At 53.5% G+C, this 24031-nt stretch overlaps 10 protein-coding genes across 10 annotated transcripts; 4 read left to right on the top strand and 6 right to left on the bottom strand.

The window, feature by feature from the left end:
* Nucleotides 1-1198: 1198 nt before the first annotated feature.
* On the top strand, nucleotides 1199-4034 carry AYL99_09547 (hypothetical protein; the record flags this gene model as incomplete). The annotated part of the gene is made up of 4 exons (XM_018841054.1): nucleotides 1199-1487; nucleotides 1586-2640; nucleotides 2695-3413; nucleotides 3470-4034. The coding sequence occupies 4 exons, from the start codon at nucleotides 1199-1201 to the stop codon at nucleotides 4032-4034; spliced, it is 2628 nt and encodes an 875-aa protein (XP_018689735.1).
* Nucleotides 4035-4718: 684 nt separating this feature from the next.
* On the top strand, nucleotides 4719-5771 carry AYL99_09546 (hypothetical protein; the record flags this gene model as incomplete). The annotated part of the gene is made up of 1 exon (XM_018841053.1): nucleotides 4719-5771. One exon carries the CDS (start codon nucleotides 4719-4721, stop codon nucleotides 5769-5771), a length of 1053 nt encoding a protein of 350 aa, XP_018689734.1.
* A 535-nt stretch (nucleotides 5772-6306) lies between these two features.
* Nucleotides 6307-8188, bottom strand: AYL99_09545 (hypothetical protein; the record flags this gene model as incomplete). Its single annotated transcript, XM_018841052.1, has 5 exons — nucleotides 6307-6941; nucleotides 7009-7096; nucleotides 7146-7695; nucleotides 7756-8030; nucleotides 8105-8188. 5 exons carry the CDS (start codon nucleotides 8186-8188, stop codon nucleotides 6307-6309), a joined length of 1632 nt encoding a protein of 543 aa, XP_018689733.1.
* Nucleotides 8189-9830: 1642 nt separating this feature from the next.
* AYL99_09544 (hypothetical protein) lies at nucleotides 9831-11370 on the bottom strand (the record flags this gene model as incomplete). Its single annotated transcript, XM_018841051.1, has 2 exons — nucleotides 9831-10764; nucleotides 10922-11370. The coding sequence occupies 2 exons, from the start codon at nucleotides 11368-11370 to the stop codon at nucleotides 9831-9833; spliced, it is 1383 nt and encodes a 460-aa protein (XP_018689732.1).
* Nucleotides 11371-12157: 787 nt separating this feature from the next.
* Nucleotides 12158-13070, bottom strand: AYL99_09543 (hypothetical protein; the record flags this gene model as incomplete). Its single annotated transcript, XM_018841050.1, has 3 exons — nucleotides 12158-12262; nucleotides 12329-12583; nucleotides 12645-13070. The coding sequence occupies 3 exons, from the start codon at nucleotides 13068-13070 to the stop codon at nucleotides 12158-12160; spliced, it is 786 nt and encodes a 261-aa protein (XP_018689731.1).
* An 881-nt stretch (nucleotides 13071-13951) lies between these two features.
* AYL99_09542 (hypothetical protein) lies at nucleotides 13952-16128 on the top strand (the record flags this gene model as incomplete). Its single annotated transcript, XM_018841049.1, has 7 exons — nucleotides 13952-13991; nucleotides 14046-14127; nucleotides 14185-14455; nucleotides 14524-15303; nucleotides 15365-15698; nucleotides 15786-15925; nucleotides 15985-16128. The coding sequence occupies 7 exons, from the start codon at nucleotides 13952-13954 to the stop codon at nucleotides 16126-16128; spliced, it is 1791 nt and encodes a 596-aa protein (XP_018689730.1).
* Nucleotides 16129-16758: 630 nt separating this feature from the next.
* On the bottom strand, nucleotides 16759-18483 carry AYL99_09541 (hypothetical protein; the record flags this gene model as incomplete). Its single annotated transcript, XM_018841048.1, has 1 exon — nucleotides 16759-18483. One exon carries the CDS (start codon nucleotides 18481-18483, stop codon nucleotides 16759-16761), a length of 1725 nt encoding a protein of 574 aa, XP_018689729.1.
* A 403-nt stretch (nucleotides 18484-18886) lies between these two features.
* Nucleotides 18887-19338, top strand: AYL99_09540 (hypothetical protein; the record flags this gene model as incomplete). The annotated part of the gene is made up of 3 exons (XM_018841047.1): nucleotides 18887-18973; nucleotides 19130-19162; nucleotides 19222-19338. The coding sequence occupies 3 exons, from the start codon at nucleotides 18887-18889 to the stop codon at nucleotides 19336-19338; spliced, it is 237 nt and encodes a 78-aa protein (XP_018689728.1).
* Nucleotides 19339-19379: 41 nt separating this feature from the next.
* AYL99_09539 (hypothetical protein) lies at nucleotides 19380-20816 on the bottom strand (the record flags this gene model as incomplete). The annotated part of the gene is made up of 1 exon (XM_018841046.1): nucleotides 19380-20816. One exon carries the CDS (start codon nucleotides 20814-20816, stop codon nucleotides 19380-19382), a length of 1437 nt encoding a protein of 478 aa, XP_018689727.1.
* A 702-nt stretch (nucleotides 20817-21518) lies between these two features.
* Nucleotides 21519-23342, bottom strand: AYL99_09538 (hypothetical protein; the record flags this gene model as incomplete). The annotated part of the gene is made up of 1 exon (XM_018841045.1): nucleotides 21519-23342. One exon carries the CDS (start codon nucleotides 23340-23342, stop codon nucleotides 21519-21521), a length of 1824 nt encoding a protein of 607 aa, XP_018689726.1.
* Nucleotides 23343-24031: the final 689 nt, after the last annotated feature.

The raw sequence follows: 24031 nt of genomic DNA, 5'->3' as shown, positions 1-24031 counted from the left end.
TTCATCGAACAGCTCACAGATCCCCAGAATGAAGGTTGGCCGTCGGTAACAGTTGAGAGCGGAAATCCGACGCTGTATCTCAATGTCTTCTCCAATTTTGCGCTGAATCTTCCCCCGCATCTTTCACATCCTCGGTCGGATCACTCTCCGTCACCGGAGACAGCCAGTGCCCTGGTGGATCAAGGTAAGCCGAAACAACTGGGAGTATGGCATTGGCTGCCTGCTGAGAACCCATCAGGCTGAGATAGAATCTCGAGACTTCCTTGGTTTGAGACATGGTCAGTGATAGACGAGGATGGATTACCCTTTTCACAGCCTCGAACAGGCAGCTCGATGAGCTGGAAGCTGAAGGATTCTTGGAGTTGACGGATAGTGCAGACAGACGATTTGATTATGTGAGGCTTGAAAGATAAGTATCCCAAGGCCGAAGGGGGACAGAGGACGCAGGTCCCTCGCCTCATAATGTCCCTCAATTGCCCGCGTTGTGACGAATTGCTTACTGGGCTCTGGGCCAGCAGCATGGGCGTATGAGGACTAAATCGCCTTGATCACACTGCACCTACCTAGTGCTAAGCGTGCCGTGCTGAGTCTCAAGTTCAGGATCGAAGTCGGTGAGAACTTGAATAGAGGGATTAGAGGCGAATTGGATGTGATGGACAAACTACTATTACAGCGAAGAGATGAGGCCGGCCAATGTTTCAGAGCCAAGCGGCAGCATGCTAGTGCCTAAGCCAACGCTAGTAAGTGCCCCGTTAGATCCCTGATGCCCCCCAACGACCAAGCTAGGTTCGCTCCCCGGCGCCGTCAGCCACCCAGTGATGACAGACCCAGGGCCCGGGTTCATGGTTCCCGGGTGCACCTTCCCCAGATTTTGGGGGTTTGATTTTGTCGGCCATCAACGCCAAACAATTCTCCGCCCACCTTGGACATCTCCCCTCCAACTATCACCTCGAATATCGATCGACCTCTTGCAGCTTCAGGCCCATCGACAATTCGCCTTCGTATTGCAGTACCGACATTGTGCCTGCCACTGAAACATTGAATCTGTCTATGTTCCTTCTCACGCAGGACACTGCAAGGGAAATGGCCGTTCCGTGGGGGGAGATTCCGCCTCTCTCGGAGTAACCGCAGTGGATGACCATTGGTGCTCGACAGGATTTGCGAATTATCTGCCATTGCCTGAACCTCTCTGGATACCATGGTTCGATATGCCTACACGCCCCTCGAAAACGCATCGCACACACTGACTGAGGCTTCCAATAGTCTGCTCCAAGAGCCCCACGTACGCTTCGCTGCCCGAACTGTGACCTCGTTGTCGCTCGCCCCAGTCACCTCGCTCGTCATGTACAGTCGCACCTACATCCTTCCCAACGTGAGCACTACTCTTGCGACCAATGCGGTCGTCAATTTTCGCGGAATGATGTCCTTCTTCGGCATCTTCGCACTGCCCACCAAGCAACCATCTCTCGAAGGAGATCTGCGCAAAAGTCATGTTTCCGCTGTGTCAAGAAAAAGTTGAAGTGCGACCGTTTACACCCATGTGCTCATTGCACAAAATCTGCTTCGCTTTGCAAATATCCGACAGACGACGAAAACGAGCAGAGGGGGACTGGAGAGGGCAAGATTGAATCACCAGCTCCGTTGTCAACAGGGCTCCAAGAGCAGCAAGCATGCCAGAACAACTCTTTCCAGAGTACGCCGGGCTATCATCACGAAACAGAAACCCATCTAGGGGTCATGAGTGATGATTCAAGTCTGATCCCCAATGCGGCCCAGAGACCAGCCGGTGACCGGGCTTTCAATGGGAACACGCCTTTCTTCCAACCAACTCCAGAAAACAATCCGATAGATATGATCTCTCCAGATCTCGTGTCTTTCCCGAATACCAGCCCTAATGGTGGCGCCGAGTTCAACCACTCCATGATGGGGTTCGATGGATTTCTGCCTGGTGATTTCAATTTCATGCCTTACGACCCAGCCCCAAGAATTGTCGGTGGAGTGGACTGGCTCAACCTGGACCTTGACTCCCCGGGTAATGGCGGTCTACAAGCTCATTATCAGAATGGAGCTGTCATGCAATCAATGTATTTCCAACCACCAATCCAACTCGATCCACAAGATGTATTGCAGCACAGAAACCATCAAGGCGTGTCTGCACAATTAATGCCAATGCGAAATCAAGAACCCAAGGGCATCTCGACCAAGTCGTCCGAGTCGCGAGCTAGTACTCATCAATGGCCCTTTGACCAGACACGGAACGTTGAATCTCAGCGGTACAGGCTTCCGCCTCTACGCGATATTTTGCAAGGCACTGTTGCCTCAAGTGAAACTAACAACGGAACTACTGTCAGAAGCCTGATTCAGTTGCTATCGTCGCCATACTTACCAGAGAAAGACATCTCTCACGACGCAAGCATGAAGTCTGCTATGGAGCTGCTGAGAAACTCTTTAGATTTGTACTTCGCCGAGTTCCACAACATTTTGCCTTTGGTACATGTTGCTACCTTTCAAATGACCAAGGTTCCCACTGTCACATTGGCGGCCATGGCTTGTATTGGGGCAATGTACTCAGACGATCAGCAGGGGACGGAACAGTCGTGGTCTTTGAGTGAAATGTGTGGTCAGATGATTGCATGGCTGGTAAGTTCTCGACCCCAAAACGAACATGTGAGTGTAACTGATTTATTGAGACAGGGCGTGGGAGATAGCACTCGCTTCTACAATTCACCATATCTCATAGCCTGCTGTCTTCACCAGATATATTCTCTTGGCTCGGGGAATATGAGGCTATACGCAAACGCCGATTGTTCGAGGGGTATATTAATGGGTTGTCTCCGTGGTATGGGCTTGTTAAAGTCTCGTATCAGCACCGAGGTTGAGTGGGAAGACTTCAAAACCCCTCTGCCAAACGAGAATGCAGCAACCGAGTGGCTAAGATGGAAAGACCAGGAGCAGGAGAAGCGCATTGCTTGGTCTTCCTTCGAATATGACTGTACTTTATGTACGCTGACCTCGCGACGAGGGGCGGCTGACTTACAGGAGCTTCCATCCTTTTTGCCCTGCGCGGAGCCTTTGTGGGATGCGAGGTCGCCTCAAGCGTGGGCAGCACTTTACTCTCGACTTACTCCGACCGCCCGGGGAGCATCGACCGCCAAAGTTCTTCGCAACCTTCTGGCTGGAAAGGGTGTCCCTGAAGACCTGCCGGCATGGGGTAAAAGGCTGTGCGCTCAGAGTATCGGCCGACTTCTTTGGGACATCAAACAGCTGGATATCATGGCGACAACCGAGTATCTGAAACTCCCTTCTCTAGCCGCGGCTCAGAGACAGACAAAAAGCACTCTTCTCCAAGGACTCAATTCGCTCTGCGAGAGTATGTATGCTCTGTCTTCGACGGCCGATCTCATCCACTACAAGTAAGTTTTGTTCATATACAAGCAATTCGAAGCTGTGGTTGACTAAATCTCTGCAGCCTGACCGCGCTTATCTGTCATTATTCCCATTTGTATAGCGCCGACGAAGCTATGGACCTCATTGTCCATATTTTCCGCTCTTCTGCTTCACAGTCAAAACAACTCGATCAAAGCCTTGTGTCGGCCAAGCGACGCCTACGCTCAATACTCGTGAAAAACCCGACAAAGGCTCGTAACCTGGCCTGGCATGCTGCTCAGATCATTGCCGTGGCAAACGAGTACCTGGTCTCCGCGCCTTGCGAGATCATGCGAACGTTTATGGGCTACATCTTCATCCTCGCCTTTGCCAAATTCGGGCCGCAACCCTGTTTGGAGCCTGGTTACGCCCCATGTCCCGTCCGACTCGATTTACCGAATCGGATTGACGGTCAGAGGACTGCAATTGCAACCTGGATCGAGAACGGAGGGCCCGCAAGTATTGGTTCTGTCGAAAACGTCTACAGCAGTGGCAGTCTCGAAGCAATAAGCCACGAAGCTCAAGCCATGTTGCGGAAAATGCGGTTCTGGAAGCTCTCCAACAAATTCAGCCGGATACTCGAGAGCTTTGACTTTGATTGCGATTAGACGACTACCACGAGCGAACTTAATCATTACTCGACACTCACAGTCGAGCAACCCTTCCAGCCACAAGGTGGACGTCCCGACCTCCATGCGGAGGGATTGCCCGTGGTCATTTTGAGTCCGACTGTTTCACCAGCTATTGACGAGGTGGCACGCATTCAGCGCGGACCTGGGGGCGGGGTCAGCCTAGACTTCGACAGCAACCCTCGACGCATTCGATCCAGTAACAAGTTGTCCATCTCCCGAACAGCAGAAGCTTGGAGCAACCTCCGGTCTTGTGTACCACCGGTAACAAAGCGTACAACAATGTCGTTGTGGGACGTCCGAACTCCGAATGCAAAGCGAGAAGTGGAGATGAGGCGAAGTCTGCCACTCTGAACAAGTGGGCTATTTGCCAACATGGAACATGCCACCACAGCGGTGAATTGTTATGATTCGACCAAGAGAATTCGGAGAAATTCACCGTCGAACTTTGTGCCCCAACTTTTCGAGCTTCAATGGAGATGCACGCTTTCCACAAGCACACCAATTTACCCAATTGAGGCTTGCAGACCCCGCGTCCACGGAAACGTGTTCTGCACATCAGTCTGCACAGCTGACATCTCTCGACAACTTCCTCGATCATAGCAGACTAGGTCAAACTAAACGTGGGGTTCTGGCTCCCGTTGGCTTCAATTCCCTTCGATCATGGGCTCAGTTCAAAAGAATGTTGATCACAAAGACCCTCAAATACACCCTCTGCACTTGACGCCATTTGACGCCCTGCTCGACAAGAAACGGGTATGGCCGAGCGAGCCCAATACGAGAGAAGAGGGTCTGGGACGTCTCGTTTTCCTCACGCCAGACGTTGTCGCCTCTGCGGCAGCAACATGCATCCGAAGCGGACATCGTGTGAATCTAGGATGGGAGTTGAATAAACTGGAGATCGCCAATTTCGGACGATTACCTTGTAAGCACCAGATTGTCGACCTTCTCGACGGCGCCGCTTTTGACGACATTTATACATTCAACCCGCAACAAAGTAGCCAATGGGATGGGCTCAGGCATTTCTCGCAGCCCGATCCAACCGAGAGTGAACCAAATAGGAGGGTTTTCTATGGTGGTGTGACGACTCGGGAGATTCTAGATCCAAAGAACCATCGGATAGGAATCCAGTATTGGGCGAACGAAGGGATTTGTGGGCGAGGTGTGCTATTGGACTACGTTTCGTATGCAGAAAAGAGAGGCATTGAGTATTCGACATTCAGCGACCACTCAGTTCCTCTCAGCGTACTTCTCGAGATTGCGCGAGAGGAGAATCTAACTTTCAAACGTGGTGACATCCTCTTCGTACGCATGGGGGTGACCAGGGAATGGGATACGCGCATGACATCCGAGGACAAGAATGCGTACGCCACGACCAAGACTCCTCAACACGCCGGCGTCGAAGGAACCGAGGAAATGCTACGCTGGCTGTGGGATACAGGCTTCTCTGCCGTGGCGAGCGATGCGATATCATTTGAAATCTACCCAGCCAAGAAGAGTTATCCCCGCGGTCAAGGGGAGCCTGAGGTGGAGGGTGTCTTTATGCACGAATACTTGTTGGCGGGCTGGGGCATGCCCATTGGTGAGCTTTTTGACCTTGAGGCATTGAGCGAGATGTGCGTGAGAGAGCAACGCTGGGAGTTTTTTGTTGCGAGTGCGCCATTCAACATGCCTGGGGGTGTTAGCAGTCCGCCGAATTGCATCGCGATCTTTTGAGCAGTTACTACGGAGATATTGGACCCGAAGAGATGGAATTACAAGCCGATTATGTATATGAACATAGTTCCAAGGGGTCAGGTCTCAAGGATAGGAGCCAATCTAAGCGGAAGAGTGTCTGCATCTGTTTGCACCTGCAAAAATAAAGAAGCTACGTTCGGCTTTCCTTATATCGCATCCTCGATTATTTGCGTTGTAAGCTATATGTACGCATTGAAGAGGTAGAAAGCGGATGGTCGAAAGCGGAGTGAATTCTTTAACTCGATAGTGACTCGTAGCGTCAACTGCTTTACATTATTTCTCCCCCTTTTCTCTTCATTCGCTACTCTCCTTTTTTGGCCTTCCGGTTCGTGGTCGTGCATACACTGATCGATCCGAAATTCTCCATTCGTATGTGTTTTGTGACCACAGCCCCAATGCAGACCCACGCACGCACGTACGCAGGGATAAAGCTATTTTGTCCGGTTTTCTCAAGTAGAAAGCGGCGTACCCTTCACATAGAAGTATACCAGACATCAGCCACGCTGTCGAGCCTCTAGACTTTCTCGCTGGCCTCCTCCTTGATTTCGGTTGCCGGGGAGCCTGAATCGTCAGCTGCGGTGGCGGGCGACGACGACGAGTGGACCAGATCCTTGGACTTGAGGAACTCGTCGAGCTGGCGGCGCTGCTCGTCGCTGATGTCGTTGACGTGGACGGCGACGTCATCCCCAAACTGCTTGGAGATCTCCTCGAGCGAGAGGCGGGCGGTCTCGGGCCAGAAGAAGTAGATCATGGGCAGGTAGACGGCGCACCAGCACACGATGACCAGGTAGTACTTCCAGCCGACGGTGACGAAACCGATGGGCGCGGTCTGCAGCAGGATGATGGTGGCGGCGAACTGGCCGAACAGCGAGAAGCCCATGCCGATGGGGCGGATCTCGGTCGGGAAGATCTCGCTCACGTACAGGTACATGGTCGTGTCGCAGAAGGTGCCCTGGAAGGTCAGGTACAGGAACACGATGAACACGCCGCCCGCGTTGCCGCCCTTGTCTGTCGTTCCCGCGTACGTCGCGAGCAGCGCGCACAGGATCGACGTCGTCACCAGGCACCCCGCCGTGCCGAACATGTACATGAAGCGCCGGGAGTTGACTTTGTCGTGGAGCCACGCGCCGGTCGGGTTGTAGATGACACCTAAAAAGAGGATAGTTGATTAGTGGGGATGGCTCATCGGAAAAGCAGGCGGAATGTAATTGCTTACCGGCTGTGGTGAGCCAGACGGCCGATAGAAGCAGAGGCATGGATCCTGTCTGCCCGAGATTCGTGTATAGAATGACCATATAGTTGTTCTCGGACGGTGTTAGCTGTGGCAAGCGAACGAAGGGAACCTCCACATACAATGACAAGCGGACCAGCAAACTCGGCTCCCCACTGCGTCAAGAAACCAATGATCATTCTCTTGCGGTAACTCTTCTTCTTGATACAGGCCATCCACGGCCCATAACCCACGGCTTTGAGTTTGGCGGAATCAAGTGCAATTTGTTCCTTGGTCTGGTACAGTTCCTCCTTCGCAACAAGATCGTCTGGGTCGTCGGGAGAGCGACGCAGGGCCCGGATCACGGTCCAGGCCTCTTCAGTCCTCCCCTTTTGGAGGAGCCATCTCGGTGACTTGGGGATCCAGATCGAGGTTACCGCTAAAACCAGCGGTGGCAGTGTCTGGACACAGAGGGGAAACCTCCAGGCAAAGGATGGGTTTTTGTCTGTCGCGAAATAACATGCATATCCCAGCCACCCGGACAGCATGTATCCAAACACCAAGAATATCGCATGATGACCGACTAACCAGCCACGATTTTGCGGAGGAGCTAACTCGGACAGATACATGGGACAAGCAGTGACGAGAATGCCAATCCCTAAACCTGAGATGACTCGGCCCACGTGGAACATGCTGGCGAAGGTATCAGAACCATTCTCGGGAGAACCAAGGACACACAGAGGGGCAACTTACGCAAGTGCTGCTGCACCACCTTGGAATGCGCCGCCGATGATGGCCAAGAGGGCTCCCAATTGAATGCTTCGTTTACGCCCAATTGCAGTCGCCGACCAAGCAATGAAGAGGGATCCGACCGCTCCGCCTGCACTGTATAGACCGTTCGCTGTGGCAATTGCATCGGTGGTCTTCCCACCATACCCTGGTTCTCCCTGCATGGGCAGGTCGAAGAACTGATACCATCCCGGTTGCCCAATGGTGCTCCCGATGATGGCGGAACAGTAGCCATACGTCTGCCATAAGTCAGTCACTTTCTCGCAGCCCCAATACACAGGGATCGTGAAATAGTGTATGGACCGCCACTTACCATAGAACCAAAGGCGACCGCCACCGTCACCAGTCTATTGTAGGCACTCGAGTGAGACGAGGTATGCTTCTTTGCAGCCCCCATGATGGTCGACACCGCTGGAGTATACAGCAGCTTAGGAGGTATTGCTCAAACGAAGACCAGCAGTCCTGCAATAAGGACAGGTTAGGGGGAAGGAGAGATGACAATTCGAGTGATCGGTCCAGAGGAGGAGATGGGGATAATGTGGTTTGCGGCAGCCAGTCGCCATGCTACCGGAGACTGAAGAAATCTGGAGAAGGCCTTCTCGAGTCCCTGACAGACCCATCCATCCTTTTTCCTGCGGGGTTCTGGGGCTGGAGGGCGTCTTGAGGCCTCGGGGAATGATGCTAGCCTTCCCGGGCATGAATAATCTCTCGATTTCCCATCATCGAGGTTGGGGATGAGAACCGGCCAGAGGGTTTCGGGACTCAAAACCCGCTGTTCAGGCCAATTGAGAATATGTGCAAGATTGCCACCGCTGTCTTTACCTCGGATCAAACGACAGCAAGGTTGAACATTTCCTGCTGCTCCAGCCAGAAAGGCCCGGATGGGGACCACAACAATCTCCGGCAACACCTGAAAGCCAAGAACTCCGGGCACCTCCATGAGTTCGTCGAAGCTTGCAGGGGCCTTGTCGCGCCCAAGCGTCTGGGCCTAGTGTAGCCTGGCCTGGTTGACCGGGAAGAAAATCTTGGACACCGAGCGAGCGAAGCATACCCAGACCGACTTGCAGCCTTCTTTTGGAAAAACGACGTCGATGATAAGAAGGCAGGCAGCCCATATACCGGCACATTTGTTTGTCTTCTGTAGATCTGTAAAGGACGCTGAGACATGCGCCTTGGGTTTTGACGCCTCGCTGGTATTGGACTGCCCAACCGGTACCAAGCCGTCATTGGTGCCTGTTGAAAATCCATCGGCGCGAGACGGTGAGCGGCGCCAGTCAGGAAATAGTCTCCTTAGCAACCCACAGAAGCATCAGCAACGAGCGGACCGGCGTTCTGCCTGGTGTTTCGGTCTAGACTTCTCGTGGGAAACCTCCAAGGCCTTCCTTCCTCTTGGACGACGGGTCAGGTGGATTAGGAGTCAGTGTGCAGCTGGACGATTATCTCTACCCTTAGCAGCAGTAGAGATGCCAGACGAGTTTTCCTCCAGGTCATTGATGAAGAGCTTCAAGTAACCATTCTTGACGGTGAGACCTGTGGAAGTGATGGTCTTTTGTTTTTGGATGCGTTTGATGGCCGTGGCATGAAGCTGGGGAAAGTTGACGCCCGCCAAACGCAGCAACAACGACATCCCATTGTTTTGCTCATTCTCCCAGCCACGCAGGCCATCTTCGCACTTCTCCTACCATTCGCAAAGTCAGGGGAGACTGCTGATCTGGTCTGGAGCTGGTGCTATGGAGGCTATATCCGATGCAAGCAACCGGGTTGACCCCAAAGTGAAAGGCTCCCTCCACGGTGTATTGCAATGCTGGGTTGCACGGCTGAATCTGCCTACATGCTTCATCCAGCTTGTGGTATCGATAAGTGCCGTCTAGTCTCAAGAAATTTGCTGTCCCCTTCTTCCTTGAAGTTGCACCTCCTGGTTGACATGAGCCTGCACCGGGTAATCTATCGGGCTCCCTCATAGTCTCTGCGGTCGAGATTTGATCCCGATTCTATGCCATCTAACCCACGCCGAATCATCCGGACCGTATCCTATTTCTTTACCTCTTCATTTCTTTTTCGACATCTTGCAAAACTTTGATCAATCTGGCAAACGACAAAAGGTCAGCGCAACGTGATCCACAGTCTTGGACAACGAGCCAGGCAGGAAGAGCCGCAATGTCATACCTGTCCAGGCCCAGACTCAGCTCCTCTCGGGGTGTCGCGAAGGTGATTCGAAAATTGCCGTTCTTTTCGCTGGCAAAGCTCGCCCCCATGGCTACCCACACCCCGCCATGGGCCATTTTCCAGTTGAGTTCCAACTCCGCCTCGACGCTGTCCTCCCGGAGGTACTTACTCAGATCGACCCAGATGAAACTTGTCACGCTCGCCTTGTTGTACGGAATACCGTGCCGTTTGAGAAATGAGGTGGTGAATTCATACGCGTCCGTCATCCTCTGTTGAAGGGTCGGGAAATAAGAATCCAAGAACGGACGGTCGGTGAGGAGATTCAGCCAGGCGTGTTCTGCAAGCTGCGATGCGCGGCTGAAGCTCGCCACGGCACGGAAGCACTTCATCACCGTGCCGTTGGCGGGTGAGATGAGAGCACCGACGCGGATGCCGTTGGCGCAGAAGTCCTTGCTCATGGCGTAGATCACATGCACCAGTGACGGGTCGATGTAATCGTCCAATTTGAATGAGAGGACCGAGACGAAGGGAGGTGGGCTGGGGACATCGGTGCTTGGGAAGTTCGACCGCGCATAGACCTCGTCGGAGATCAGGTGGATGTTGTACTTCGAGCAGAGTCGCATGATCCCGATCAGGAAGTCGTTCTCGTATGGTCGGCCGAGCGGGTTATGCGGGTTGGACAGGAGGATCGCCCTGATGGGCACGCCCGCAGCGTTGGATTGCTGGAGAGCGGCTTCGTAGAAGGGCACAGCTGCCGCCGAGGTGGGATCTGTGTCGACACCAAAGGGGACAAGGACGGGCTTGACCCTGGCGTCCTCGACTCATGGTAAGCTTCAAGCTTCCAACCAGACGGACAAAAACTTCCGGCAGCGTCAAGGTCTGGGCTCTTACGGTCGACACAATCCTGTATCGTCCTTCCGATAACCCTTACGAAAGGAAAAAGAGAAAGATAGAAAAGACGTACTTGGCCCGCGCCTCAATGTCCGGGAAGAATCCCACGTACAACGGCCTGCCCACGAGAATACCGTCGCCGGGCTCCCCCAGACAGAAGGAGAGATTGTCCACCGCGTTGCCCGCTCCCAGACAGATGCAGACGTTGTTCTCGTCGATGTGCATACTCGGCCGGAACACCTCACGGACGAACCCGGCCAGCACCCTGCGCAGCTCGATCGCCCCGGCCGGCCCGTGGCCGTACGTCAGGTGCCAGGGGGTGATGTTCATGTGGGCGTTGATGTGGGCGCAGATCTCCTCGCGCATGAGCTTGTTCTCGGCGATGGCCAGCGCCACGATGCCCCCCGGATTGGTCGCCGGGTCATACTGGTTGTAGAAGCAGTGGGCGCGGACGGCGTGCAGGTCCGGCGTCGGGCGAATCAAGTTGGACAGAGCCCGTTGCGAGACGTAGCCGTCGGGCATCTTTTTATCTTTGAGCGTTTCAGCGCGAGCACTTTCGCTCTCAACCACACTCTCCCTGCTCGTGTAGGTTGAAAAGGTGGCAGATCGAAAAGACAGACTCGTCCTGCCACGAGGACGCAACAGACGAGATCGTATGAACATGTATATAATTATAGCCTTGATTGGAATTGCTCGACGATGACGGAATATTTGTTGGTAGATGTCGACGCTCCATTAGAGCTGATACCAGATCCCAGAAGTCGCCCGTGCGCCAATGAGAATAGAGGCATGTCGTTAGTCAGATATCAATCCCTGTTGGTGTGCCGGATGTCGCAATATCAACTGTCACCTCATGATACATATATCCTGGTCTGATAGGTTGTCGTTCTTCGCATTTCGCACTTCGCACTGCGCACTGCGCATTTCGCACCTGCGACAGGGCAGCTGGCTCAGTCAAAGAAGCCTTCATCTTGTTCAATGCTTAATTTCCTTCCGCTTTCTCCCGGCTACGTACAGTTAGTTACTAGACTGAAGTTCTCCGCCTCCCACCCGTACTGCTTTACGATTCTACTACCTTTTCGTTCAGACAGACCCAGCCGCATAGGCTTATAGCTGACGAGATTGGCAAAGTAAAGGGTAGCCGTGCCTCTTATGGCTCCAACTCCTGGTCTTTCAAAACCAGTTGGCTACCGTACGAACCATTGAGAACCTCCTTTTAGAATAGGTCTATCTATGTCCAAGGACGCCACTCCAAGGCCATCCACAAGTGGAAACTCTTTGTCCTGAAAGTCATCACGAAGGTAGGCCATCAGAGCTTCGCACCGCCTATGAACCAGTCTCCCCCGAGACCGAAGCCCTGGTGCCATCCATTCGCCCTCATTCTTTTCTCGCGGATGCGCCAGAACAGCGATCCCTGCGCCAGCGAGTCAGGATTCGGCCGGCCACAATCAAAAGACGTATGGAAAGGAAGTGTACTTACGTCATACAACTGGCGCAAATCCTCCTTGTAGATCTTCCCATCCTTTTGCAAGAGAAGCCAGGTAGTACCCCATTCGAAGAAGTTGGCTCCCCATCCATATGGATCTGCTGCGCATCTGTGGCCTTTTATCATGCTCGCTAGTTCGCTTAATCGCAAGGCGCCGTCACCGTCCTTGTCCCATTTGGAGAATAAGTTTTCGAACAGTTGTGGGATGAAGCGTCCTTCGGAGTCGTAGACGCCGCTGTCGGAGCCGTGCTGGAGATTCCGAATGTCAGCCTTCCTAGAATGCAGCGACCAGGCAGTGCAGCGCACCTACCTTTGCTTTGTGTATACTGTCGACATATACCCGGAAGAAGGGATCCGGAAGGTACGAATGAGCGAGCCGCGTGGGGTAGGAGAAGTTGATGTTGATAATAAGGACTGCAAGGATACAGAAGAAGATGTTGAAGCCCAGCTCCCGGAACCCGACGTACGTGTCCCACGGGTAGATCAAGCCGTCTCCGTCTCTATCCCAAAATAGAACATGCTGCTGAAGGACAGTGTAGTCTTTGTACTTGGCGCCATGCTCTTTGGAGCCGTGAGGAACTTCAGTTGAGACTGCTAGGTTCGCACGTGCGACGCCCGGTCGGTCGATGGATTTATATAGTTCGGTTGCGGGAACGCGGGTCTGGGAAACAGGACAGGTTTTGACGGTGACTGCGAAGTCCACGCCGTTGGCCAGGCCGTCTGCTTCCTGGACCATTTTCCTCGGTAGAGACCAACCTGTTTGCTACCCGTGGAGGAGACATTCTGATGCCCGAGCACGCTAGCGATGTGGCAGCTTAAGTAGCCAGCTTTTCCTATGTTGAAGAGCTTTTCCCACGCTATAGTCTCACCTTTCTTTCATCATTAAATGGGGAATCTCCGTTCTACCCGACAATCCGGTATTAAGGCAACGGATATCATTTCGACGCATGTGAAAATGGTCCTAGTAAACACAAGCGAATTGGTTCTCCGTGATGTCAAAATACCTTCATGTTTTCGAACTGCGGCGTGCGCAGTCGACTAACTGGGATGGGATTGGCCGGGCAATGCTCCGAGGCGACCTGACAATCCAACCTCCACCGCGCTTCTTCGGGCAGCGGTCCGGTGAGAGACACGGTTTTGATATGCGTCAGACGTGTTGCATTCCGGCACCACGGCACAACGAACATGCGATGGACCTTTTGTGGAAACTATCATGGGCGGTATCCAGCAGACAAGGATCTAACGTGGAGGCGATTCTGCCGGCAAAAGATGTTGGCAGCTGCAACCATTCGGGCGGCTGATTGTGACTCTGTGACGCGGCTTAACGGGTGCATTTTGACGTACTCCTGCATCTCAAATGGTAGCCTCCAGATGATCAAAGGCATAGTATGCGTGAGGTGAAAATTGACATGTGAAACTGAAAGATTAGCATCTATACTTGAAAATGTTGGAAGATAAGTCATGTCCCTGAGAAGCACTGTCTCTGAAACACAAAGAGCAGTCCTCCATTGACTGCGTCACGATACTGCTCCAGTCATTTGACTCGACGGAGAAACAGCTCATCACTCTTCCTGTACCACGGTCAAGGCTTTCACCTTCTGTGACCGGGGCTGAATAATGGACGTCAAGACTACTTACGATTTCATTGTGGTCGGAGGTCTCACATTTCCCCTCCCTCGGTGCTGCTCGATCCTTTACTAAACAAACACAGGCGGAACTGCAGGCCTAGTCGTCGCGGGTAGACTGGCCGAGAATCCCAAAGTCCAAGTCCTCGTGGTCGAGGCAGGTAAAGGGTCCGTTTGCTCCCCTACCGCCCATGATGAGAATGGCCAGCATTGACTTGACAAAAGAGACCCGGAAAAGGTCGAGGAGATCATGACTCCTGCACTTGCATTTCATCTTCCCGAAAGTGAATATGACTGGGCCTATGAGACCAAGATGGTCAGCAAGCCCGGCTACGAACGAACCGAAGCAAAGAACACCCGAGGTAAAGTGCTGGGAGGAAGCAGTTGTTTGAACTACTTTACCTGGCTGAAGGGCAGCAGTGCTACATATGATGAATGGGTCAAGTATGGTGGTCCGTCGTGGAGCTTTCAGAACTGCTGGCAGTATTTCCGCAAGGTTCGTCGACGTCCCGTATCTCTAAGAGGTATTCCGTCTCGGAAGATTGACGGCTTCCCAATAATTAGCCAGCGTCATTCTACGACGAAGACCACCTATTGAGTTTCGATCCGCCAGATGTGGGTGAAAACGGGCCAGATTCCTTGCTTCATGTCTCCCCAACGCGGCCTATACCACTAGCAGAGAGGCTTTTTCAAGCATGGCAAAGCCGTGGTTACTCGGTATCGGGTAACGTCTGGGGCGGCAATGTCGACGGCATGACTCATCTGATTCGCACCGTACACAACGGTGTCCGATCCACCAGCAATTGCTTCATCAGAGGGAAACGCAATATAACCGTACTCACATCTACTGTGGCAGAAATGATTGTCACGAAAGACGGCGCGGCCGAAGGTGTTGTGGTGCAAAGTCCTGAAGGCAAAGCATATTACCATGCAAGCCAAGAGGTGATCGTCTCCTGCGGAGTGTTTGAATCGCCTAAACTTCTCATGTTGTCAGGCATTGGGCCTCAGGAAGAGCTTCTGGCAAGAGGCCTGCCCTGCTTAGCCGACTCGTGGCACGTCGGGAAGAATCTGCAAGACCATCCGATCTTGCCTCACGTGTTCCAGGTACCCGAAGACCTCTCGATGGATGATGTGATCCGACCAGGACCCCGGCACGATAAATATTTGCAGCAGTACCGAGATTCGAAGACGGGCCCTTTGACGAGCGGGCTGTTAGAGGTCTCTGCCTTTGCCCGGATCGAGGAACGGTTGCAAACGTGTAAAGAATGGAGAACACTGAAAGATACGGAGGGAAACGACCCGTTGGGACCAGAAGGACAGCCTCACCTCGAAATTGACTTCGTGGTATGTTGAGATCGATTTCCATCGTCCACTGCTTCCACATGCAGAAGCTCAATGCATATAGCCTTGCTTTGCAAAACCATTCCAGCCACATATACAGCCCCCGGCGTCAGGTGGCTATCTCACCGTCATTGTTTCCCTCCTCCGGCCACGGTCTCGTGGGACTGTCTCCCTCCGATCCAGCAAAGCCACAGACAAGCCACTTATCGATTTGAACTTCCTAGCTGAGCAGGTCGACGTTGTGGGCCTGAGGGAAGGCACACGTTTCGTCGATGAGATCCTGCAGAAGGGTGATGGCATGCGCGAAGTCATCTTGGGCGAGTATCCGAAGAAGATGCCTCGAGACTCGGATGAGGAGATGGGCACGTACATACATCAAAGGGTCTCAACTGGCTACCGTATGTGCGAGCCTGTCCAAGTTAATCAACCAGGGCGGGAAGGAGCTAATAGCATCTGGTCAGATCCTTGCGGAACCTGTCGGCTAGGCCAAGATATCGAGCATGGGGTCCTAGATGAGCGCCTTCGAGTCTATGGCATCGGACGCATCCGTGTTATCGATGCATCCGTTTTCCCGATAATCCCTGACGCTCGGATTCAAAATGCGGTATACATGGTTGCTGAGAAGGTTCGTGGACAGTGGGACCCCGTGGGATTCCAGAGGTTCTGAACACTGACTTTGAACAGGGAGCTGACATGATCAAAGAGGACCATGCGGACCTCTTTGGGCTTTCCGATGTGGGATCCAAGCCTATGGCGAAAGCGAGAGGTATCTGGAACGCATTCACGACCGTCGTGACGGCGAATAGAGAGCTTTGGAGACAATTGTGATAGAGTAGAGGGGGGATGGTTTTCCTGGTGTAATATTATCAGATATCGGGCTCCAATGTCACAATAATTGAATAGGACATCAAGCAGTCACGACTCACGAGGAGATTTATTCAAGCACGCCCCTGGCTTGGACCATCCGATTGCCTTGTCCTTTGCGAAATAATAGCTTTTTGGGCCCCAGTCAGCTTAAAATCTTGTGCCGTTTTGTATTCACAGGGAATCTGCACCTTGTTCAGAGAGAAGATAGACTCCTGGTCTAGACTAGCAACGCACATGGCGAGAGCGTGGATAGAACACACAGTCCTTCACCTCCGGTACCTGTCAACGACCAATTAATGGGAGATTAGTACGCGTCCAGAGCTGCTCCCGCCCTTGATCGTCGTATTAGTGAGTCGCAACGACAACTATTTTCCTAACGGCCTTCAGACATTGAATATCAAACCAGATGTCCCGTCGAGGTACTAATTACTGTCCGCGTCGTCCAAACCTGCTCCTCCGGCCTTCTACGACGGTTCCGTTCGTCCTGATAAAATGATACCGTTACGCAGCGAGGTCTGGTACAGTTTGCGTAATTCCGTGCAACTTCTGTGAACCGGATGATTCCGAGAATCCAAATGCTCTTTTTGTGGCTCAGTCGGTAGCAGATCCACGAGTGCAGATCTCAATCAAGACGTGGATTGCTCCCTCAATCACTTCTACCACGCCCTCGGTCTCCATAGGATAATGTCCTGCCGTGCCCTTGGCGACCATCAACCACCCATTGTGCACCACGGAACCTGCCCCTGATCCGACAATACTCAGCCTAGGATGGGGTTGCGAGACGGTCTGCTCCGGCTGCTGTTGTTGGTGTTTGATAGATAGCTCCGGGGGTGGCTGTCGCAACTCCAACCCTGCGGGTTGTTTGGACCGTGGGATCTTCTCTTTCGCCTCGCTATCTCCCTCCGTCTTTGCGTCTTGGTAACTATCTTTCTTGCGCTTCTCCCGTGAGATCGATGGTATGGAATAGTCCAAATCTGGGCTTATGCAGGGACTGACTTTAATACTTTTCTCGAGGATGCTCTTGCAATCTGTCAACAAAGGATCGTCAGGTCCGAACACGACGAAAACGTTCTTCGGTGGAATTGCTGTTGGCGGTGAGAATGTGGTGTCATTCACGGCAGTCAACAGATCGCTTTCAGAAGAGACGTTTTCGCGGCTAATGACTTCCGCATGACTATGGCTCGAAGAGTGAGCTCCGAACCACCAATCCCTGACACTTCTGTCTCGATCGGCGAGCCTAGCCTGAGCCGTAATATTGGTGAAGCGCTCCGGCCCAAGTAATCCTTCGATGAGCCGCCAAACGGAGGTTGACCGTAGGTTCAGGATGAAGTCGGGTAAGCCGGGTACGATGTGAGCGAATCGATTGATGCTGGCCTTCGCGCTCATGGGCGTGGATTCGTACGGCCAACAGTATGCCTGTACGACAGTCGAAGTGATGTTGGGTGCCATAAAGCGCATGACCATTGACTCTGGCAGGAGCGGGCCGAGGATACCGGTGCTCAGAAACCAGAGTAGATATAGGAGGTAAGAGTTAAGTGTGATGTCGCTCGGTCGAGCTGGGAGGAATGAATTCATTAGTAGCAACCCCTCGCATCTGTGGCTCGCGGGTAAATGTGGGATGGTACAAAGCGCTACACAACCACCCCAATCATGTGCTGCTATGTAGAAGTCCTTGAGATTGAGCTTTTCGACGACGTTGAGAAGTGTCCGCATGTGCAACTCGAAGGAGATGTCGCGGACTGATGTAGGCTTATCCGAAGCGCCATGACCAAGCCAGTCGACAGTGAAGACCTCGTGGCCCGACTCCGTGAGAGGCTGGATGATGGCTCGCCAGACGAAGCTCCAGCTCGGGTTCCCGTGGAGAAGAAGTATCTGCTTCCTGTCGGGAAAGGAAGACATAGGCCTTGTGTGGACAACACGAACAGATAGGCCGCAGACAGAAACACAGACCATGGGGGCTTTCCAGCGTTTGGCGCTAGCTGAGCCTGAGATCGCGGCAGTCTTCGGAAACCGATACGTGTCATGCCACTGCTGTTCAGCAATGTGTCTTTCCTCGCGCCTGCACACCTCTGATGCGTTGCGGAGACCGCGGCGCCCAACACCACTGAATAGTCTGACGGAGTTTCGGATAATGGTGGGAAGAGCCGAGAAGATTTGGCAGTAGAAGTAGACTGGGAGTAGGAAGATGACCAAAGACAATCGGACCAAGGTATACTGTGTGAAGCGTCGGCTCAAGGTGAAGGCCGGTTGTAGGACCAGGTCAGTAATGATGTCTCTCAGTTCGAACCTGGACGACGACTCGATGTCGACGAGCATGGCGGCGCTGCCACTACGATAGATGGCGGAGGTGGCGTGGGCAAGGCTTTCGCTAAAAGAGCGAAGAGCTGAGCATGGTCAGAGGACACCCGTGGGTTTCGAGGACGCAAGTTGTAATCAGATGCTGGTGAGGTCGTGGTTCGAGTAAACCAGATGTCATCAGGCTCTAGGACACGATGATCAGTAGAGGGGACTTGCCCCTTTACTCCCGGCTCAAATTGTGCGATGTCGCTCAATACAAGCATGACCCGAGGAACCCCATTGGTACATGTCGAGTGCAAAGCGACGGCGGAGCAGACCCAGCCAGATAACAAACACCCTGTGCCGGGGTTGAGGAGGCGTTGCTCTATAAAAACGTGACCGAACGGAGTAACCGCTATTGATATGTTGCCGCTCAGACGTCATGGCTCAGGCCGAAGGGACCCATCGTTCTGGCAAGATCTTCAACGACCGGGTGATCGCACTGATCCGGTTCACGCTCTTAGGGCTCGTGAAGGCGCTGGGATCCGTTTCAGTTTTTTTGCTCATGCATTCCCACAGCAGGATCCACTTGGATGCAGCTCAACAAGCAGGAAACACGGCCTGATGTTGGGGGACTTATACGTACCGCAACATCCGTTGCCGTGCGTCTGATGCGCACGGATAGTGCGGGACAGACCCGATTTTGTTGACGCATATCGTAAGGACTGCTCGGCTCCGGGGATGAGGTGAAGAATGAGCGTATTGAATCGGGCTTAGAACTTCACGCAAAGCTATACTCTTGACAAGAGACGGATGCTAGCAGAGGAGGCGAAAGCCATTGATGAAACCAACCCCAACTACACCTCCACAGACGACCCAAACTCCAGACTATAACATGATGCATCGGTTTCTCGCTTCATTCATCCAACTCCTGTTCAACACATGGCAAGCAACTCGCTTACGGTATGCTTTTCAATACTCTCTACCGCATCCCGGATGTTCCTGGCTTTCTTCTCGCCGTATATCGGGTTCACCAGACTGAAGAACTTCGCATCTACTTGCTCCCTCGTGAAGGGGTGTTGCAACTCTCCCAAGGGATAGGGAATGTCGATCTCGGAGACCTCCCCGGTCGCATACTCGACTGTCATCTTCGAACCAAACTCCTTGATAGAGCTGTCACCCACGCACCTGATCTTGTCGGATAGTTCCCGGATCTGAGGGTCCATGAGCCGGTCCTTGTCGTAACAGCGGACGCCGTTGTCCGATCCGTACAGGAAGCTGTTCGCAGTGGTGAAGTAGGCAGAAAATTGGGCGTCGACCATGTTCTCCGGGTGGATCTTGTTAGGGATCGGTGCTCCGACAACGCTCACATTGGCAGGGCTCAGCGCCAAGGTAATGCTCTTCACATCCTGGGCTTTGGAGCAGCCCTTGTCACGGCCCAACCTCACGGCATGTTCGATGAAGCCGTGCGTCATGCGGCATGCCGGGAACGGCTTCAGAGACGTCTCGAGGAATTCCCATCTCTTGCCTAGATCGGCAGTGAGGTAGGCCAGATCCTTATCTGGTTTGGGGCTATAGGCGTGAAGAAAGCCGAATGTTCCTTCAAAGATCTTCGCCGCGCCAATAACGCCGGCTTCGGCTAGAGCCACGCACATGAAGGCATCGTGAACAGCGAAACCAGGGTGGAGCCTCTTGTTCCAGCTTCCATTCTCGAGATACTGCATTGACCCGGCGGCCTTTGAGCCCGCGAGGCCGAACGCGTTTTCGACAACCTCGACCGATAGGCCTTTGAGGACCGCGAGTGTGGCCACAGCACCAAAGATGCCGGCGGTAGAGGTATTGTGAAAGCCGCGGGAGTAGGCGTCGTTGCCGAGTTCCTTGCCCAGGCGACAGGTGATTTCGTATCCCACGGCCACAGCAAGCAGGAACCGGTCCATACTCGCCTGATCGCCCAGCAGTTCCGCCTGCGTCAAACCAGCTCCGATGGCAGTGACACCGGCATGCAACGTCCCTTTCGCGTAGGTGTCGTCGAAATCCAGAGAGTGGCCCAAGGTGGCGTTGAGCAGGCCAGCATATTGAGGGGTGAACGATTTGCCCTTGCCCAGGACCGTACACGAGCCATTGTTCTGGCCGCCCAGGGCCTTGACAGCGTCGCAAAACGCTGGTGTCGATTCCGACGAGTGGCTGGCCGCGAGGGTGACACCGATGAAGTCGATAATGTACTCCTTCAGACGGCCTCGTATGTGGGGAGTCAGATCCTCGGTACTCGCGTTGGCGACGAAGTTCGAGAATATGCTCGTGACAGGTATGTGTGCCCCGTTTGCGCCATTCTGTGCGGCATGTCCATTCACGGCTTCAGTGGTAGCAGGCATGGCGGGAAATGTATGTAAAGTCTTGAACCTTTGACTCTGTTTTGATCACTCACTCCTTAAGGACGTCTACTCCCCGGGATACATGGGATAAGATCGAAACACCTAACCTATATATCAACCATCTCCGTTCTCGTTACTTGGTGATTCCGACGTCGACCTTTCCCCAATAATTACCGACAAACCCCTCATTGTCACTTGTTTCGAGTCGCCATTTTCGCCTCGGGAACTTAAAATCTTGTTTAGTTGGAGAAAGCAAAAGAGCACACGGCGGAAGCTGGGGAGGGTTTCACTGGTGTGCGTCTCGAAACTGTGGACGGCGGGCCGATCTCGGAGTTGCGGTCCCGTGTTCGTCTCGGAACGTGTTGGAGGCGCATGAGGTGCGAGGTAAATTTAGTTACTTCTTAGCACGACGAGACTGGCCGTTGCTCGCGATCGTACCACTGTAGCAGGGATGGGAAGATGTCTCATTGTTTTGCTTTTTCTCCGTGGTCGAGTTCGTCCATCCTCTTGGACTTAGAAACCCGAAGAAGAAGAGGAAGCGTTTCTACTGCAGTACAGTTCTTCGGTGGTTCTTTATGTGAAAAGTATTTCATCGCTGCCTCTTCTCCATCTCTCATACATTGTTATGGACGATGTGCAGTTACTCCTCGACAATGGTCCAATATTCCTCTCCCGGTGAAAATCAAAGCGATCAGCAGCAGATCATTGTGTCGTGGCATAGTCAGCCAGCACCGTCTGGTTGTAGTACAGGTCACAGGCGTGCGGGTGCTGGAGACAGTACTTGGGGACGAGGGGCGTGGCCTGGACGCCGTTGGCGACGAGGTACTCGCGGAAGTTCAGGATGCGCTGGGTCATCTGGGTGGTGCGCTTGATCCCCGTGACGGGGTCCCGGTTGCCGGACCAGGCGAGCTCGGCGGCGGCGGCGGCGCGGGGCCACATCTTGGACGAGACCACGGTGTCGTCGACCTGCTCGGACCACAGAGGCACTTCGGTGCCGAGCACGTGGGCCTTCTGTGCGTCGGTCAGGTTCAGAGTGAAGTCGTAGTCGTAGATGCGTTGCCAGGTCTTGTAGGGCGCACACCACGAGCCGCCCCCGCCGCCGTAGTTGAAGGTCGGCACCGACGCGTTGGGGTTGGCCATCTCGTTGTACCGCGGGTCGTTGGTCACCCAGCCGCCGAACCCGCAGTCCAGGTAGAAAAAGTCCGACGACGACACCACCACGTCGTACCCCAGCGCCGTCAGGTTCTGGATGTTCTCCAGCCCGTTGTTCCACGCCTGCATGATGATGTTGGTGGGCACGCTGTGCGCGTGCGGGTACGAGTTGAGCACCACATCCTCCCACATCATCAGCGTCTTGTTGGACACCGAGTTGAAGATCGGTACGGCCGTATCGACCCAGATCTGGAGAAGATCGTTGAAATCCCGCGACGAGTTTTGGGCAAAGTATTGCTGGACCAGCGTGCTGAAATTGTAGCAGCCCGTTTGGATCTCGTCCGCGCCAACGTGGAAGATGTTGTCGGTAAACAAGCCCGAGAGCTCGGCGTAGATGCTCTTGATGACTTCGTACGTCTTGTTGTTGAGGATGTCGAGCTGTCCTGGGTTCGGCTCCACCGCTGTGTGGTACGCCCAGACGTCGTTGGACCACCAGGAGTTCGCGCACGCGACGATGCTTGGATCAACCTCCGTCCAGCCGGACGACGCGTGGCCAGGCATGTCGATTTCGGGAATGACTCGAACGCCCCGAGCTCGCGCGTACGCGATGACTGACCTAACGTCGTCTTGCGAGTAGACCATCTGGGGCGAATAGGCGCCTTGGGTCATCTGGGGATAGCTCGTCATCTGAATCGGCCATGACTGAGCGTCGACCAGATGCCAGTGGAGCACGTTCAACTTCGAGAGAGCCATGCCGTCGATCTGCTCGTAGATTTTGGGAACGCTGATGTAGTTTCGTCCCGTGTCAATCATGACTCCGCGGTACGGGTAGTTTGGGTGGTCGACTATCGAAACTGGTTGCTCAATCAAAAGTCCTCCTTGGCCGTCGGAAATGATGATCTGCTGGAGAGTAGTAAAGGCATTAAGAGCGCCCCAGACCGTCTGGGCGGTGATGTTGACCGATTGAGAGGCTTGGGTTATGTCGATGGTGTACGATTCGTCCACTCCTTGCTGCAGATCAGCTTCGGTGTCGACAATGGTGAGGTCAATTTCAATGAGGATTGAATTCCATCTTTTCACCCTAGACGATGGTGTTGCAGTTGGAAAAGGCGCGAAACTACTTATCGGGGCTTCAATCGCCACGGGAGTCCATTTCAGCGTGCTGATGGTGTTCCACGTTCGTGTCCACGCATCATTGATGACCTGATTGTACGGCGAATTCAGCACCAGGTAACCGGCCAACGGCTTTGGTCCCGACGTGCCCCATGTGATGTTCTGGGGCGCTGGAAGAGGGTTGGCGGCAATCGCATCTCCCAGTCCGCTGAAAAGGCTGACAACGAGCGTAGCCACGGGAAATAGGAGACGAGGATACATTTTGTATCTGTGACACGCAAGAAGAAGAGTTGAAGCCCATCGACGGTTCACCTGAAAGGAGGGAGGGATGGAGGAGTATTATGAATTTGGGAGGCTGAGGTAGCACACAGCCTGAGACTCCTTGCAGCCCGTCCAGTCACCGCATGTTTAGGTGACACAGCGTCTGCAACGTTCCGTAGATTTGGTGAGCAGCCTTTTGAAGACGACCATGTTGGCAGCGTTGAGGTCGCGATAGCGTGTTGTATCCTCTGATGTAACTATAGGAGCCGTCAACGGGTGCGGAGGGATGGTTTCTGCCCTGTTAGCGATTGGTGTTGCGACCGTGACATTGATAGATAGATAGTGGCAGTGAGTGGCTAGTGAAGCCTCACTAGCCTTGTTGAAGCGACCCAATGTGGCTGGTAAGGCTGGAGATATTGACGACTGCGGGGAAAATAGTCGGAAGGCGTCGATACTACCTCAGCATTGAAACGCTACGGCCACCTTCCTTTATCGGCTGCTATCGTAGCCCCGTATCAAGGATACGTACTGTTATAGAACGTCGGCAATCTCGTAAATGGTCGATCAAATAAGCCTTATCGTGCTTATTTGCTGAAAGGGGGAAGAGTGAGCAACCTCAATAACTCTGGTGAAGTCTATGACGATGACTGGCTTGTGGAAATAACCACCACATTGGCTACACCAAGCAC

The sequence above is a fragment of the Fonsecaea erecta genome (genome assembly GCF_001651985.1).
Source record: "Fonsecaea erecta strain CBS 125763 chromosome Unknown Scaff9, whole genome shotgun sequence".
In the NCBI taxonomy this organism is placed as follows: Eukaryota; Fungi; Ascomycota; class Eurotiomycetes; order Chaetothyriales; family Herpotrichiellaceae; genus Fonsecaea; species Fonsecaea erecta.
The sequence above is the reverse complement of the archived record's forward strand: the minus strand, read 5'-3'. Positions and strand labels throughout refer to the sequence as shown.